The sequence below is a fragment of the Calypte anna genome, chromosome 4B, assembly GCF_003957555.1.
Source record: "Calypte anna isolate BGI_N300 chromosome 4B, bCalAnn1_v1.p, whole genome shotgun sequence".
Classification (NCBI taxonomy): Eukaryota; Metazoa; Chordata; class Aves; order Apodiformes; family Trochilidae; genus Calypte; species Calypte anna.
The window spans coordinates 10,518,331-10,535,416 of NC_044249.1; the positions used below are offsets into that span (position 1 = coordinate 10,518,331).

At 40.8% G+C, this 17,086-nt stretch overlaps 1 protein-coding gene across 7 annotated transcripts in view; it reads right to left on the reverse strand.

The window, feature by feature from the left end:
- Positions 1 to 17,086, reverse strand: part of ARHGAP24 (Rho GTPase activating protein 24) — a 143,498-nt gene that overhangs the window by 25,432 nt on the left and 100,980 nt on the right. For 5 of the 7 annotated variants that reach the window (XM_008501790.2, XM_030450596.1, XM_030450595.1 and 2 more), the window contains one exon: positions 10,168 to 10,290. In XM_008501790.2, coding sequence (XP_008500012.2) covers positions 10,168 to 10,290 — 123 coding nt within the window. Of the gene's footprint in view, positions 1 to 5,118; positions 6,187 to 10,167; positions 10,291 to 17,086 lie in introns of those variants that run through there. The other 2 variants (XM_030450599.1, XM_008501791.2) reach the window with 2 other exon arrangements.

Here is a 17,086-nt window from a genome sequence, read left to right on the forward strand (position 1 = left end):
GTATTTTAGAAGCAAATCATAGATACTGAATGAAGAAAACCTTAAAAAACCTTGTATCTAAAGAAAAAATAAAACCTGATATGATGAAGAGGTAACCAGTATTAGAGTCTAAAATTTCACAGTTCTGGTTCCTTTAAGTTTAAATACTGAACTACTTCCACTACTGATTGCAAAAACATAATAAGAGAATTTTATTGAGACACTTAAAATACATAAATCTAAGAGTGCTTGAAGGAGAGGAGAGAGTGAATAACTACAGCAGTCATCCTGGATAAGACAGATTGGATTCAGATCCTATGCAGTCCTCAGAATACATCTGCATCATGTCTGGCCCTCATATAATCTTCACGGCCATAGGGGTAGGTGTATGCCCCAGCATCCTCAGATGTCAAATAAAGCCTTGAGCATGTGGTCCCCCATCTATTTAAATGGTGATAATACCATGTCTACCTCACAGGCATGAGGTTTTCCATAGGAACTTTAGGAATGCCATAGCTAGTGTGGTAATTCTGATAACTACGTAATAACCTAAACCTAAGTCTCATGGAACATCACCACATCTCTACCCTGAAGTACTTTGGAAGTCACCATTTACACCATCTCTGCATTCTCCCATTTGTTTGCCTTTGGAACTCAGGCAGGCTTGGTTTGGTTTCAAAGTCTAGACTGAACTTCTACAAAGGAAGTATTTCCTTCACCTAAAAAATGCAGAGCTCTGCACCAGGAAGCAAAGCACTTGGCCATGAAAAGAATCAGTCATGATAAATATCCACTGGAAATTATAGATTTGCTGATGCCTTATGGAAAAAGGACTCTGTTACCCCGTGCAGAAGTGGCAGAAACATGATAACTCTACTTCCACATCATGTTGTCATAACTTTTACCTTGTTCATCATATTCCTGGTGTCTGTTGTGGTTTTCACTGTTTTGGAATAAAAACCATAATAATTTCCTTGTAAGGTGCTCCTTCTTCTAATATCTTTTTCTGAAGTTTTTATCCCCTCTTGTGTCACAACCAAGTATTGAGATATTGCAGGATAATAGCTTATGAAGACTAAGATACTGACTATTACAAATCAAAGGCAATACTGTAAAGAACTGTGGTTACAAGCATACAGTTACCTGAGTGGTTGGCAGAGAGAGGTAATGGTGACCATTATCAGGTATACCTGGTAATTACTACTATCTCCTTTCCAGAGAAGAAAGGAAAAACCAGTCCAAATTATGAATATTAGAGCATAACCAAAACCACAGGGATGACTTCACCTGACTTTTTTAATAAGTAAATTTCCACTGCAGTAATTAAGCAAGAACACCTCTGTGGAGAAGGAAATAAGAGACCTTCATAACTCATGTTAGAATCCAAACCAAAGCTCTCCTAAATCTCAGTGTCTCTAAAAACCAGATGCACAAATGCTGACCTGTGGTTTCATTTAGCCTTGGGTGCCAAAGGGTGAACAAACAAACAAAACTAACAAGAAACCCTGAGATTCAGAATGGTAGCAGCTTGGCCTCCCCACACCTGGTATACGAAAGGTAAACATACAGGATTCCAGTTGTGACTGGTCATTAGATTTAATCAACAGAATTGCTTTTTCAGAGGGGCCTTTGTAGGTCTTTAAAGCTATTTCCAATTAAGCCAAGACCATGAACAACATCAAAGAAGAAAGTCACATGTTAGTAAAGGGCATGCCGAGTGGTTATTCATTAACCAGAAAATTCCTGCAGTAGAAGTTTTGTAAACATTTTGAGAAACTGAATTTCCAAGGCTATGAAAGACACTGCTATCCTCCATCCAAATTCAGTGTATGTCTACTCAAGAGTTGTGAAAGCACTGTGGCATTTTCAGTGGTATGTATTCACAGATAAGAGAATGTTTTGAAAGAACACGATTAGTCAATGATTTCCTAAGCAACTGAACACAGGCAGGAGCCACATCTCCAATCTGTTGACTCCAAGCTTCTCATTCAGTAAGGAGAAAAGGTCTGGGCAGCAGTTCTGACTTCTTGTTTTATAAGGAACAGGTAGAAAAAGCCCACCTGCCACTCTAGCTCTGCGGCAGCCCACGCACCCACTGAACCAGAAGGCTTCTGCCTTTCCCAAACCACTCCTCAACAACACAGATGAAACAGAGTTGTCAGACAGCATAAAGCACAGAGGGCTGATGCTTTCAATAGAGAGTCTGTACATATGTTCTTTCAACAGGCAGCAGAGGATCTCTGTCCTTCCAAAAAAAGTTCTGAGTTTATGGGCTGTACTGATCATGAGGGGTCAGTTAAGGTCAAATGAATTCCTCATCTTAGGATCTGAATCAGCATTTTAAGCAGCTTTCATTTCAACATCAGTAATTCACTGACAGTGAAAATTTACTGACAGCTGTACCAGGTGAACAGCTTTCAACAGAAGGCCTGGGAACAATGGTCCTGGAATAACACAATGCAGTGGCTGTCATGGCCATGTAACACACATACACATAACACATGAAGTTTTAAATTATTATTAATTCTTATCAGCTTTCTGTTATGGCATTCCCCAGCACTAAGGTGCTGTTTTGAGTGCATGAAAGCAGGGAGTATTTTGCTCTTCTCTTCAGAATTTTGTAATTTACAGGAAGTAGTTTTTGTAATTTACCACAAAAAAACAGTGGTGGCAGAAATTTTTTCAAGCCTGACTCATTTTTCTTTTTACAGGTCTTCTCCTACCCACAGTCAGTGTGATCCCAGAAGTAGATAAGGTAAGATGAACTACTCCTGCCCTGTCGTTTAACACAGCTGCACACCAGAGGCTGCTGCTTAGAAAAAAATACCTATGAAATAAGAGCACAACAAGCTACAGGCTGGAAAGGAAAGAGGCAATTTCAAGAATATCACCAGGAACCTATCAGACCTACACTATTTCTCTGGCCATGGCCAGTGCCAGCTCCTCCTCCAAAACTCTACTCACCTGAATTCACCATGCTATTGAATGTTCTCACCACTGCATGCCAAAGTTACCCTCAGTTACTGTTTTCTCAGCTTATGCTAAGTGCAAGTGAGGGTGCTGAAACACTGGAACAGGTTGCCCAGAGAGGTGGTAGGTGCCTCATTCCTGGAAACATTCAAGGTCAGGTTGGATAGGGCTCTGAGCAATCTGATCTAGTTGAAGATGTTCCTGCTTACTACAGCGAGGGTTGGACAGGATGAACTTTAAAGGTCCCTTCCAGCTCTAACCATCTATGACTCTACTCTGCATGATATCACAGGAGGTTGCTGTGATGGTGCTAACAGAGCATCTTCTCTAACCTGGATTTTAGAGATGCTTGGCTCTCTGTTCAGATGCTGCCCTCTGACCACTGACTTCTCCTATGACATTACCTCCAAACATGTCCAACATTTAATTTTTCAGCATCTATTACAGTGCAGCTTTGATCTGCATTTCCAGGAAGGTTCTACAGCATGTGTCACTAGTGGAGATTTCGATGTGTCTCTGCCTAAACATACAATGTCATGATTCCCTCGTAGTTCTTGCAGTGACTAGCCAATGGTTTTCCCTTTTATTTTCTGCATCATGTTACACAGTTAGAACTAACTGATCTATTTTATGCAAGCATGAACTAGGTTTGCTTCTGTCTCTGCCCCAAGTGCTGCAGCTTCACTTGGAATTCTAGAAATTAAGAGTTTCTGTGTCAGAACATACAGTGAAAGTATATTGTTCACATACAGTGAAGCTCTTCTTGAAGCGGTCAAGGATGCCCTTTGGGCACAAGGGCAGCTGTCTGCGGAATTATCAGTGAGTCAACTCTATTCAACTTGCAAACATTTCTCAATTGGCAAATTGTATAAACGGGGCACAGACAGCTCTAATTCACACTGGCACCTTGAAAAGTGCTGGCACACTGCATACAGACACATCCACATCCTCCTGCCCAGTCTCCAGAACTGAACTCCAGCAACCAAGGGAAAAAGGCTTCAGGGGGGGCATACAGGGGCAAAGAGCTTTCAATGCTCTTAGACAGGTGATACCTGATTTCTGCTGTAATTCTGCAGTGAGTCTCTCATTGTTTGTGAGCCCTTATTTCAAAGCATTGCCTCTGACTGCCTGCACAGACAATGCTCATCAGCAATGACATCACCACATTACTGCTGAGTCTTGTGAGCAAAAAAGCTGCTTGCAAAAGGACAAATGGCAGTACGAAGGAAGAGTTTAGGGAGGAGAAGGAGATGAAGATAATTGCATTTATGTAAGCCCTGAGTGAGAACATTTACCACACTTCAGAACAACATTACAATTTAGCCCTTTCACTTGGACTTTTCTGTCCAGAGCAGTTTTTAAGGCATCAACAATTCTCCTCTTCCTGCACACAAGTCTTTTTGTCCTCTTTCCCACCCATCCCAAGCACCATGCCACCTTAATACCTCTTGTTGATTCTCTTCCTCAGACATGTGTTTCCCTTCTAGCACTTCCAGCTAAGATATTTTTAAAGCTAGCCTCCTCTTTGCCCTCCTCTCCCCAGTACGCCACTCTGCTTAAACAGAAATACATGCAATTCAGAAGAAAACTGGCTTTAAACATCTTTATGTAGATGGTGGAAAGGCAAAGGCAGACTTCAGGGCAGCAGGATGAAGTGGCAATGCGGCACTTGCAATAGTACAGTGCACTGTAAAGCACACTTCACCAGAAACCTCTGAATTCAAAGACATCTTCTGCACAGATGCACACTTATCATGTTGCTTTGCTTCCTCTTCTCCCCCCTCCTCCTCCCATACAGATAAAATGCAAATCCAAACGCTTTTCCCTGATGTTCTGCCAGACAAAGAGATAAGTCAAAGCATGACAGGTATGTTCCCCCCTACTACTCTGATTTTCACTCACAGGCTCTGCAAAAATCTTGCCTCAACCCACATCACTCAGGTAGCTCATTAATGAGTTACAACGTAAGGAGACAGAATCAGCTAAAAACAAATGAACAAAGATGTAAATAAATCATTCATGGAACGTCTGAACCTGCATTTTTTAAATGCCCTTTTTTGGGGCACTCATAATGGTACATTCATCTGCTCGTGCACACACAGCCCCCCTGACTCTTCAGAAACTATGGTTTCATTACCAAAGCAGAACACAGCAACAGAATGAACTTACCTTTACGGAAACTAAAACACCGTTTAATTCTCCTGTAAGTAGTTTTAGGAATGAAAGGAGCTGCTGCTAAGGCACCTGGGCTGCGGACTCCAGCATTTCTGTCTTCAGGCATCATACAGGCCGGTGCCCCCACATCCCTCCAAAGCTTTCCTTTACCAGCTGCATGCAGATGAAACACCACAACTGCTCATAGCTAATGACTGCTGAGGAGTTTTTAAAATAGTGTATTTTCCTCTGGAGCTAGGAGATTCGTGGTCTTCTCAATCTTGGCTAGGGCTTGAAGTGATTTTAATGTTCTCTTCCCTGTTCCAGTTTTCTTTTGAGGAACAATTTCCTTCCATTTTTCTATTTTCTTTCATTTCTTGTATTTCCTGCAGCAAGGTAACTGCATATTATGCAGTACCACAACAAGAGAGTTTCAGCAAAAAGAAGTATCTTCGATTCAAACAGAAGCACCTGCACAGACGGAGGGGGAAAAAGACCTCTCCCTCTCCCTCCCAGTTTAGTGGCAGAGACTGCAGTTCCAAAGGAAAAGATCAGTGCTTTATAGTGCACAGGGGGAAAGGAAGGAACAATACCAAAAAGGCCACTGAAGAATCCTCCAGGATACGATACTCCTTGCTGGCTCCTCTTTCTGGAACAGTCCCTTCACCAGAAACGCTCTCTGTCCATAACAGATTCCTTTCAAGAGGTCTTTCACACACTCAGATCCCTGCCTGATGTTCTCATGGGGTTTTTTTATTGCCTTCGAACTACCAGAAGCTCTCACAGGGAGCCACGTCAGATGCGGCAGCAACGCATCACTGCTGGCTGGGTCCTGGCGGAGCTGCTTCCAGACAGGAACGCTCTGCTTGCTCCCTCCCTCCCAATCCCAATCCCGGCAAGGGCAGCCAAGGCTGCTGCTGTTGCCGCCACCACCTGTGCCTGCAGCAGGTGCAGGGAAACAAGGTTGAGCAGGGAGCTGCAGCAATGCGGATTTGTCTGCTTCTCAAGGTTGCCTCTGAGTTGACTTGAAGCAGCTATGGTGTGCAGCAGCTTGAAAAACAAGCAGGGTGTGCCTGCCTCCTGTCAGAGGTGCCAGATCTTACACTGCTGCCCCTGCATTTTAGCTCATGCTCCTTCCTACCTCCTCCTCCTCCTCCTCCTCCTCCTCCTCCTCCTCCTCCTCCCTCCCCCCTAGTTGCAAGCTCTGTAATTAAAGCTCAGGCCTTTATCTCCTCCAAAAATTTGCTTTTTAAAAATCTAATCAGGAAAGGAATTCCATGTGCAAACAGGAATTACATGCCCTAGTTCATTTACATTTCTTTTCCCTTTCAGAATTCTTTCCACAGTCACCTTATTCTTTTGATAAAAACAAACAAACAAACAAAAAAACCCAATAAAAACACTGAATTCTTTTTAATCACCTGAGCATTTTCTCAGCTTCCCCCTCCTACATTCTCTTTCTAGCACAGGTTAAAAAAATACCAGTTTAATGACAGTTAATCATTTACAGAGCCCTGGTACCAGGAGTCCTTTCTCACTGACAGACAAACTTTAAATATTAGTGGCTCACCAAGGCTCAGACATATGTGTGCACACACAGCATTCTTACAATGCTTAAAAGGACAAAAAAATTCAAATGTCACTTAAAGTGGCACTTGACTTGTACAACTCCAGACCACTGCAGTTTACCATCTAGTTCTGAAATTTAGGAAGCCAATGGTGTTTTGCTTAATTAGCTATCTGAAATAATTTTGTGTTGCAAGCATTGACTCATTACTGGCAAGTCATCATCGCATTTCTGCAACTTTTCTCTATGTTATTGATACCTAATGTAATATATAAAAAGATTTTTAACTTCAGTTCAGCTCAAAAGGGCAGTTTTTTAGACAACTTAAGCCAGAGGTGCCACTCTTTAGAGGGGTCAGACCTTTACAAGCAGCTGTAGCAACATCCATGTAGTGAGGGATATGAGTGTGTCCCACCATCCAGTATTATAGAACATATAATTGGGATTATGAAGACTTGTTAAGATAACTCAGACTATCAACTGATGTACCAAGTAGTTTATAAAATGGGGTACATGCTAGAAACACAGTTATTTAATGGTGACACATCCCACAACATGGCTTTTGTCTTGTTGTTCTGGTCAAACCTTCTCTGTGAATGATAAACCTAAAATCATGTTCCATCTATTCTCATTTTTTCCTGGGAGACATCTGTTTTCTTCCCACTGCAAGTTAAGTCAGTGTGTGTGCTCAAGAAATCCAACAGGAAAACCAAAAAGAACATAATTAGAAATGTTTTAACTATAAATGAATTGTATAAGTAATTCAAGGATCTTGCTTTATGCAAAAAATCAGCATTCAGTCAGGTGCTTCCCACAGTAACTGGCATTAAACACGTCTTCACCAATGATAGTGTCCTGAGAACGTTCATGGTGGCTGGAAAGATTCCTAGCTGTAAACCAGAAATAGCTCTTGCCCTAAAAAAGCAAATAAGGGGCTGGTGAAGAAAGGAAAGGGTCAGGACACAGGAGATTTGGTTTCTATTCATAGCCATGTGCATGGGCTTGGGCTAGTAAATGAGTTTCACCTAAACTCAGCTCTCTGCCTGTAAAATATAAACACTTTTCCACTTCCAGAAGAACTTCCTCATTATTTGCCACAGAGACACACTGTGCATAGTGGAAACCAAGTACAAAACCCACAAAGATATCCTTTGAAAACTACAGTTCTGATATGCCCTGACATTTATTACTGCCACGGTAACTTATGCTAACTAGACTGGAGAAACTAACTAGAATGGGGTAAGAGAACACTGAGGAGCTCAACAGAGGGCCTGCTTTACAAAGAGAAACTTCTGGATGGGTAATCTTTGTGTTAGGTACACTGTCCTGGTTAAGGCCAGGATAAAGGTGATTTTCTGTCTTGTACTTTTGCTTTTAGCTAAGTCTCTTGCACTTGCTGAAATTAACAGCAAGTTTCTCAGACAGTGTCTGCTTCTAAGACTGATAGCACTTGATGTTTATAGTTACTGCTAGAGACTGGTATGCAGAGCCAAGGACACTGCTCAGCTCTGAGGAAAACTTTTACCCTCCAGGAGTAAAGAAGTCCCACCTGCAGCCCTCCTTTGGGGAGGAACAGACAAGATAGATGCCAGAATTGACCAAACAGAGTATTCCATCCCATATACATCATACTCAGTATAAATTTGAGGGATCACGAGGGCCAAGCCATGATTTCCTGCTTTCAGCTTCCAGCTGCCTGTCCTTCCTGCCTTTCCTGCTTCCCTTCCTTCACCCGGCATCCTGGAAGGATTCCGTCCGTTTGTCTGCCTGTGGTCCTGATCCGTGCCAGCCCATATCTGTGTGTTCCTGCCTCCAGTTCCCGACTGCTGCCGACTCCAGGAGTCAGCCTGGACTTTCCCAGGGCTGCCCTGCAGCCTCAGTGGTGACGTGAGAGTTATTGGGGGAAGAGGGGGGAAGGAACGTGGTATCAATTTTCCTGTATATTTGTAAGTATTTATTAATTTTTCCTATTTATCATTACTGTTTCATTAAAGCTGTGTAGTTTAGTTTCCAACCCGTAAGTCTCTCTCCCTTATTCTCTCTCCTTTCTTTATCAGAGAGAAGAGAGAGATTAATAGAGAGCGTCTGTTACTCAGATTAATTGTCGGGCCAGTGTTAAACCCTGGCAGTACACAGTAAGTTTTTTTACCTATCCTAATTGCAGACGACTGTGCGCCTGCCCTCTCCTAATACAACTTCATATGCAAGTAGAAGATCATGCTTTTTAAAGACAAAACCTTTCACTTTGAGGGATTTGGGGTTTGGTTTTTTTGAGCATCCTCCTGTAAGACCCACATGCCCAGATCCAGTACTGTACCAGACTGTTAATATACAGGGCCAGACCCCCGTGAGATGATTGCTCAGCACCATCTCTCCAGGCCACATTTTCCCAGGAGGAGCCAAAGAGAAGACAGTCATCTTTGAATAAATTCCAGGCAGGCCTGAGCTGACCAAGTCCCTCAGCTCACCAAAGCCTTCTCTTAAGAACCGTGTGACTTGAACTAAGATGCCTACAATAGAAGTTTTGTTTAAAATGGTGGTTTTCTTCAGTCCTTCCTATCCTCTCTCCTACAGTCTACCTGGCAGTTAAGAAAGAGACATTTACAGTCAGAAATCACAGTTTTTACTGATAACCGCTTCTCAGTCACAAAATAGCAGAAACAATCCTGCCTTAGTCTTCCAGCAGCCTGCAGACAAAACCAAAAAGCATCTGATGCAAATACTGGTGCTCTTTCACAGTACTGTCCCCATACCCGGAGATTTGAGATATCTAAGGAAGAGACTGATTAATGTACTGACATCTTGTGCAAGCATATAAGTCATACTTGCATTGTAATAATATTTACATTATCACCAGAATAATGATGATTAAAATCATAATAATTTGCAGCCCGTTCAACAGAGAGCTTTTTAAAAAGGCAACTAGACATCAGATAATACATTTTGATCCAGTACTACTGAAATAATTGGGTATGCCAATCAAAAGAAAAAAATCTGTTTAATACTGCTAGCGATAATATTCTGAGATTTATATTGGAACATGCAGCTTCGTGTAATACTATTGCTGGTCTAAGCTGTTACTTGCAGGACAATCATTGATGGCTTCTTGCAACAGGCGTTTATGAAACACATGGACAGACTTTTAGCTGGTGACCAAAGGAATTACCCCACTTTCTTCCTGAGGGAAAGCTGACATCATAGAAGACCATCCTTCTGCGAAAACTTCCCCTCACCTTGGTAACACACTATCACATGCTATCCTCACCAAAGGAAGTGGTTCCAGACAGTTTAAAGTCTTTTGATTGAGACCTCTGCATGGCAACATGCCCTATACTTTGGGCATGGAAGTGAAAACAAAGGGTTTACCTCACATTTTTTGAAAGACCTAAACCATTTTCCTCTTCAATTCAAAACCCTGGTGTGACTGAGAGACAATAGAAGAATGCTGAAGTGTCTTTGTGTATCTGGGAGCCTTGTATGTTCCCTAATTGACTCACCTCCTCCAAATGGTGCCCATATAACCCTGCGAATGGATTTCACCCAATCTTCCATGTCATTCTGAGTGCTTGCCATAAGGAGGTATGTCTCATGATTAGCTGTCATCCGCTCTTGGTCCCTTCCTGAAAAAGAAGATAATTGCACTTACAAACCCTTTTGCTTTCCTGTCCAGACAAGTTTCTGCCAAACTGACTGCTGAAAGCAGCAATAGCAGCTTCATAGCAAGCAGGCACAGGTGTTACGCAATGGAGTGTTTATCATCAGACATGGCATGAAAAGAAGGTCCTTTAAGTACATTACCCATTAGACAGCGAGAATCTGTCATGATTCCAAAAGGAAACAAGAGGATAAATGTCATCAGCACACAAAACCAGCCCCATGCCATTCCAAGAACTACAGGGGCCTTGCACTAATCTGTAACTTGATACATGCACTGGAAATTCTGCAGCAGTTTCTCTACCACAATGGAAAGAATAAACACAGGGCAAGATGAGTGTGCTTTATACAAGTGGGGATTACCCAGTTTTTATTTTCAGGAACACAATGTGTCATGTTCATCGCAAGGATATGGGACACACCCAGCTATTGCTGTGAATCCCTAAGAAGGCAGCCAGTGCTAGCAGCTGGTACATGGTACAACCCACTGCCTAGGATGGGACTGATAGGATTAAACTAAGAGGGGGCACATTGTCTTATTATCCTTTATTTAAAAATGGACCAACACTAAGAAAGTCAAAACCAGAATTCTGGTTACCGCAGCTCCTGGTTTTCATGCTTGTAGTACTGCTTCACCTCTAGTCCTAATATGTACTATTTTAGCACAAGAGCTCATAAGAATTAAGACCACGCTTCCAGCGATGCCGAAGCAGCAAACCCTTCCAGGAAGACAGACCCAGACATTTTGAAGCTCTTTCATTGATCCAAGGTTATGTATGTGTACTTCACACACAAATGCAATGCACCCAGAAATCCTGTGAGTTCTTCCTGTGCTCATCTCTTTCCACCTTCTACATTCCTGTTTTTGATTCTACTCCTATTCAAAGTAAATATCTCTGTTGATCAGAACAAGAATACACCTCCTGAGAGTCCTAAACAGTGCCATGCTCAGTGCTGAGCACTGGAATCAGTGAGTTTCTAAAGAGAAATTTCTTTTGGGGCTGAGAAATCCCACCATAACTCCGTGGCACAACTGTTCTGAACGAAACAACAAATTTTCACAGACAAGGGCATATTCTACTTAAGACTTATTCTTAAGGTTTATATGATTATTCAAACCTGAACTTGAACTTGGAGGTCAAGACAGACTCTTGTTTTCTTCAGCCAAAATACAACCATTCACATATCCAAAAAGGCATAAAAAAGTTCCCCAATATGGCATCCAAACTAGTAAGGCAAAAACTTTAAATACAATACATTTAGAATTTACAACAGTTTAAAAATCTGAAGAACTATTTTAGTTAAAAGGCAGGGATGAACTTATTTTAAATGCCAACACTGCAGAAGTGTCAGTATGAGCCAAACTGCATTGTATTTTTTTTTTTAATCTTTTCAGTCACTAGCATAAGAACTGGTACAAAACATGGTGTGATCTAATTTTCATACTAAAGAGAAAATACAAAAAGATGACAGCTACAGCCAAGTGGTTGTCCTCCTCTCAGGTGGCTTAGATCGTTCCACACTCTTTTAATAGTCTGCATATTTAAGTTCAGCAGATTATGTGAGATCTACTCAGTCATCATGTTATGACAAACTCCACATAAATCAGATTAATCCTAGAAATCTAAATTGTTCATTTACAGTGTGGATTCCAGAGCAGTACTTTACACAACTAAGGTAAACACCCAATCAGCTAATACACAATTTATCTCCATTTAATTTTGCAGAGAAGGAAAACATAATGTTTGGTTGTTCTCAATGGTATGAGAATGTGAAGCTTTCCTAACAATAGGAGCTTCGCCATTCTGTAGCAATTTCTGGATCTGTGTATGTTGTAATTCAACTCCTTTCCTTCCTACCACTGGACTGGATTTTGCAGGGTTCTTCTATTTGTTCCCTTACTATTTAAGAACTGAAGCCTTACTAGATGATTTCTGGGGATACAACAGCAGAAGCTAAATTTGTGTTTTACTACAAATGTTAACCTTTTAGTAGCACTATATTTCAAATACAAAATTAATAAGTTCAGGGGGCAGACAAGAGGAAATTACCATAATTTGGAAAAAATCAGATAAGTAGTATCTGATAAACTGAAATAGAATTAGAAGGACCCTCCTGAACCTTGAGGAGGTCCACAGGAAAGAACTGCTTAGTATATCCACTTTTTTTTCCCTTATAATATTATTGCTGTGATTATAACAATGCATGAGTAGATCACAATGTCCAAAAAATCAGACATCTATTCATACTATAGATACTGGCATTAAGTACGTCAATTTGAAAATGGTACTCAGTCCATTACAGATGGGAATGCAGTCTCAGTCCTTTCCTGTGGGCATGTAAATCATAATGTATTTTACCTGTACTGTTGTATAACTCCAGATTATGCATTCTCAAATTTCCTTTCCTGCACTTGCAGACCAAGTACAAGAAATGCCTGGTCCTATGTGTGTTATGGTCTGCTTGTGAATAGTGACCTAGACCAGCTGGAATATAATTTTTGTTTGTTGTAAAATCTTTTACCTGTTATTTTGCAGGTGTCACAGGACCTGAAAGGAGCAAAATCCAGTCTACGTGACTGAAGAAGCTGCCTCTGATATTTTCAAAACAAAAACCTGCTGTTTACACAACTGGCCCATATGTCCTCTTTCCTCAGCATCTAGTAACAACTGAAACTAACTGGAACTATACTGTTTCTCAAGACTACAATACATTATCCCATATTCCTGCAGCCCTAACCAACCCCTGGTCTGTTCTATTTTCTTGGCCACATCAGAAAAGAACGCTCGCTGAAGGAATCTATCCATAACATCCATTTGGAGTGGAAAAAGCAAAGGAGCAGAAAACCATGATGACCCCCACTCCAAACAAGTCCTGCCCACTTTGGCACTAGCAATGATTTACAGGTTCCCAAGTGCCCCTTTCCTGCCTCCTTCCTTCAGGCGCTTAGTAACCACTAAACCCAGACTGCTGCTATGCTTCCTGATCAATACAGGATCAGTTAAATATGAATGCACAGACATTTTGCATTCAGCTGTGAGCAGGGGGGAGAGAAGAGGTTTTTCTTTGTAGTCTTCCTGTCAAACCCAACATCTTTGCCTTACCTGAGCATACCCAAGCTGAATTCTAAGTGGAATATTTGCTTGCCCTTTAAAAATCATCTTAGCTTTCCTGCAGACAGTAGTTCCAGCATTCTTGAGAATCAAATGCTAAAGGATTAAATTCATACCAAATGTTTAAAAGATAATTTTCCCCCAGGGGAGACATAGAAAACTACGATTAATCTCATTTTTCTGGGTTAAGAATATCATGGCCAACCATAAAATAACATTCACATTCCAACAAAAAACTAAAATAAAATAAAATAAAAATATAAAAACCAATTTTGAAGTAAAATTTCTTCCCTATCCCACTGTGCATTTCACTTAGCCTGTTTCTGAAACCCTTGCTCTCAGCTTGGAAACTGAAAGATGGGGAGAGGCAGACTGGAATTACAACACGACCCACCAGGTTTTCTTTAGAAACATCCTCCTGCTTGGATGCTTCATAATTGTTTCCTAAACTTTTAATTTCTCAGAAAAGTGCTCAATAGTAAAATTTTAGCTTTCTAATGTTTCGTTTTAATATAGTAAATGCACTTCCTGGTGGTATTTAAATAGTACCAGCTGGTACTCATCACCTCACAAAAAAAAAAGTTCTATACTTACATAAATATTTAGGAGCTATTCAGCTAATATTTAGTCATTAATTTCTGAAAAATGTGCCTGAAGACTCTTTGCTTTCTTTCTTTCTACTGCATCCTGTTTTCACCTCATTTTCTTAATTATTTTTCTCTTCCAGCTACTACTGTCCATCACCACATTTCTGTATACCTGCACTGACCAATGCTACTCTCTTCTCCCATACATCCACCCAAAGCCTCATACACTTTAAGAAAGCAGTTGGACAGTTAAATCTGAACTAAGTCATCATACACTCTTTCTGTCAAGGGAAAACTGCCAGAGGGTGACTCACCTGAGCTATCTTTGGAGCCTCTTCAGGATGGTATCAATTGCATTGTGGAGGTAACACTTCTCTTCTGAGATGCTCATGCACTCACACTTGCATTGGCTTTCTTTGAAAGTTCATGGATGTGCATGTGTGTGTGCATGCCTGTGCTTGATTTGCAGGTCTGTATCTATATGGGAATGTTAGCACCTTGGTCCCTGGGCTGTTTTACAGCACATACCAAATTTTAAACATGCACAGTATGTGATAGTGAAATTCCTCTCTAACTGTAAAAGCTATCATGTAAATGATAGCTACAAATGATCTCCTACATACCAGCACACTGCCACTGCACATCTCAAAATACCATGGTCAGGTTAGCCTCATCCAGGCCCACTTAATAAGCAACTGAATTAACTTCGATGTATGCCTCCTTCAATGATGTGATATACTGAATATCTACTCCCTGACCCACGAGTTTTGCAAAGATTGCTGTATTATTAGAAGAATGTTTATTTGCCATCTAACCTCACTTTAAACTAAACAGAAAGTGAGTTTTTTCTCTTACAAAGAGAAACTGTTGAACAATCTTTTCCACAGGCCTATAATCAACCCTGTATGAAGGTGCCAGGCTCACACCTTCAGCAAATGGTAATTCTCATCTGACTTTCATGCAGATGGGATCTCTAAACACACTGAAAAGGAAGATATTACACAGCACTTCTGCAGAGCACTGCACTTCGGAATCATCCTAGGGCAGACTGAACTCACCCACCTCACTTAATATAGTCCTTCACTAACTAGTACTGGTATGAACCAAGAGAATCCTTTTACTGCTATCCACACTATAGCAGAGGACAGAGGTATGTGTCATTTGTGTCAGCTTCAGCAAGAGAACAGATTCCCTGTTGTCCTCTGGCAGGGGTTGTAGCTATTGGTCCCTAACTGGGCTTTACCTGTCCAGAAGATGGACAAGCTCTGACCACTTCCCATCACCATCACATCATGGCTTGCCAAAACCCCAGAACACCTTTGTACACCTTGCAAAACAGCTCACCTTAGCCCTTGCTTCTGTCAAACCTAGCTGTGAGGCTCTCACAAAAATTATTTTACAAGCAGGAACAGAGAAACAGTGCTCAAAGTGCACTAATACTCGATGCTGCCTGTAGCTTAGGTCATAAGCAACTTTCCAGCCAGGTCTACGCAGACTTTTGCACTGAAATGCATAGAATTCAGCTACAATTTCTTGCAGAACATGTTTCTTCATAGTCAGCCTTTCTTTCTCCCCTCCCTGCAAAGGGCAAAGGAGGCTTAAGATAAAAGAAAACAGGCAGCTATCACCAGTCTACTAAATCTGCTTGAAGCCATGCAAACAACAGCTCTGACCTTGGAAACAGTCAAAACAAAATTACATCTTATCTTGTTCCCAGCATGGATATCTGATTAGCCAGGACTTCTAACATAGTGAGAAAGATGTAGACTCACTACACACAGGAAAATCTTGCCTGTGTACAACAAACCAATCCAATAGTGAATCCACAAAAGTAAATTCAGAACAGAACTTTATGAAAGGAGGAGGCTGGGTCCTCAAAGTTAGCTGTCTGGATGCCACCCTATCATTAGGGATTAGGTCACTTGCCATCCAAGCCTTAGATTTTAGTGTCCTTGTGTATAGATTATTTATATTATTTATATATATATATACTTAAATATTTTAAATATTTAAATATTTTAAATATTATATATTTATATATATTATATTTATTAGCCTTGAAACAGAATTATTCCTTTGACAAGGACGAGGAAGGATGGAATGGTTGAAGGTATTTCTCAAGGGTAAAAGGATGTTTCTGGTGTCTGGGTATTGTAAAAAGTTATCACCTAAAACACCTTTGCTGAGTATTTTGCTTGTGTGTGCATTTGGGTTTTTTTAAAAGGATGAAATACTGTCCATATAAGTAATCCCAATGTGTACACTATCAGGTATATAACAAATGTCCTATGAAGCTTAAAAGTCTGCTTTAAAAAGGATCAAGTTGAAGGAGACCATGGGATTTGCCAGTCATTTTGAAAGAGTAAATCCTCTCCTAACTAGCCAAACATGTTTCCTATACCCCAACCCACTTCCTCTGTATTTAGTCTCTGAGCTGTTAGTTTAGAGGTAAAGTAATTGCTGATCCTGACCATGGACTCTATAAAGTAAATAATATTCAGAAATCCCCTTCTGGCAGAGGTAAGAGGGAAATGGCTAAGTTCACAGCTAAGTTCTGGGTACCAGTAATTTATTTGCTCATTTATGAAGGCCAGGACCTGAAAGCTATGCTGCTACAAAATTATGAGAGGCTCATCAAAACACAGAAAATTAGATTAATAACATTTCAGATGATGATATATTTGGAAACAGTAATTAATGAAGTGTATCACCAACCTGCCCACAGGGTGATGACATTCAGATACATTTACAAAAGAAACACACTCTTCTTTCTGTACTCCGCATGCTGAGCACACTGCTGCATGCACTGTGGTTTCCACCAGTGGCATCACCAAAAATTCAATGTACTGGAAAAGCAGGAAGATGACCTATACAGAACTACTATACAGGCTGATGGCAATACCTTTAGCTATTGCTGCACACAATTTCAGTATTTTTTTTCTATTTTGTGATGTGCAAATGGTCAAAGATAATCAGAAATATTTACTTAAAAGGTCTATCTGAATTTTTCAGCACTTTGTGATGACTTAGAAAATAAGGGGCCACTTCAACATCTGATCAAA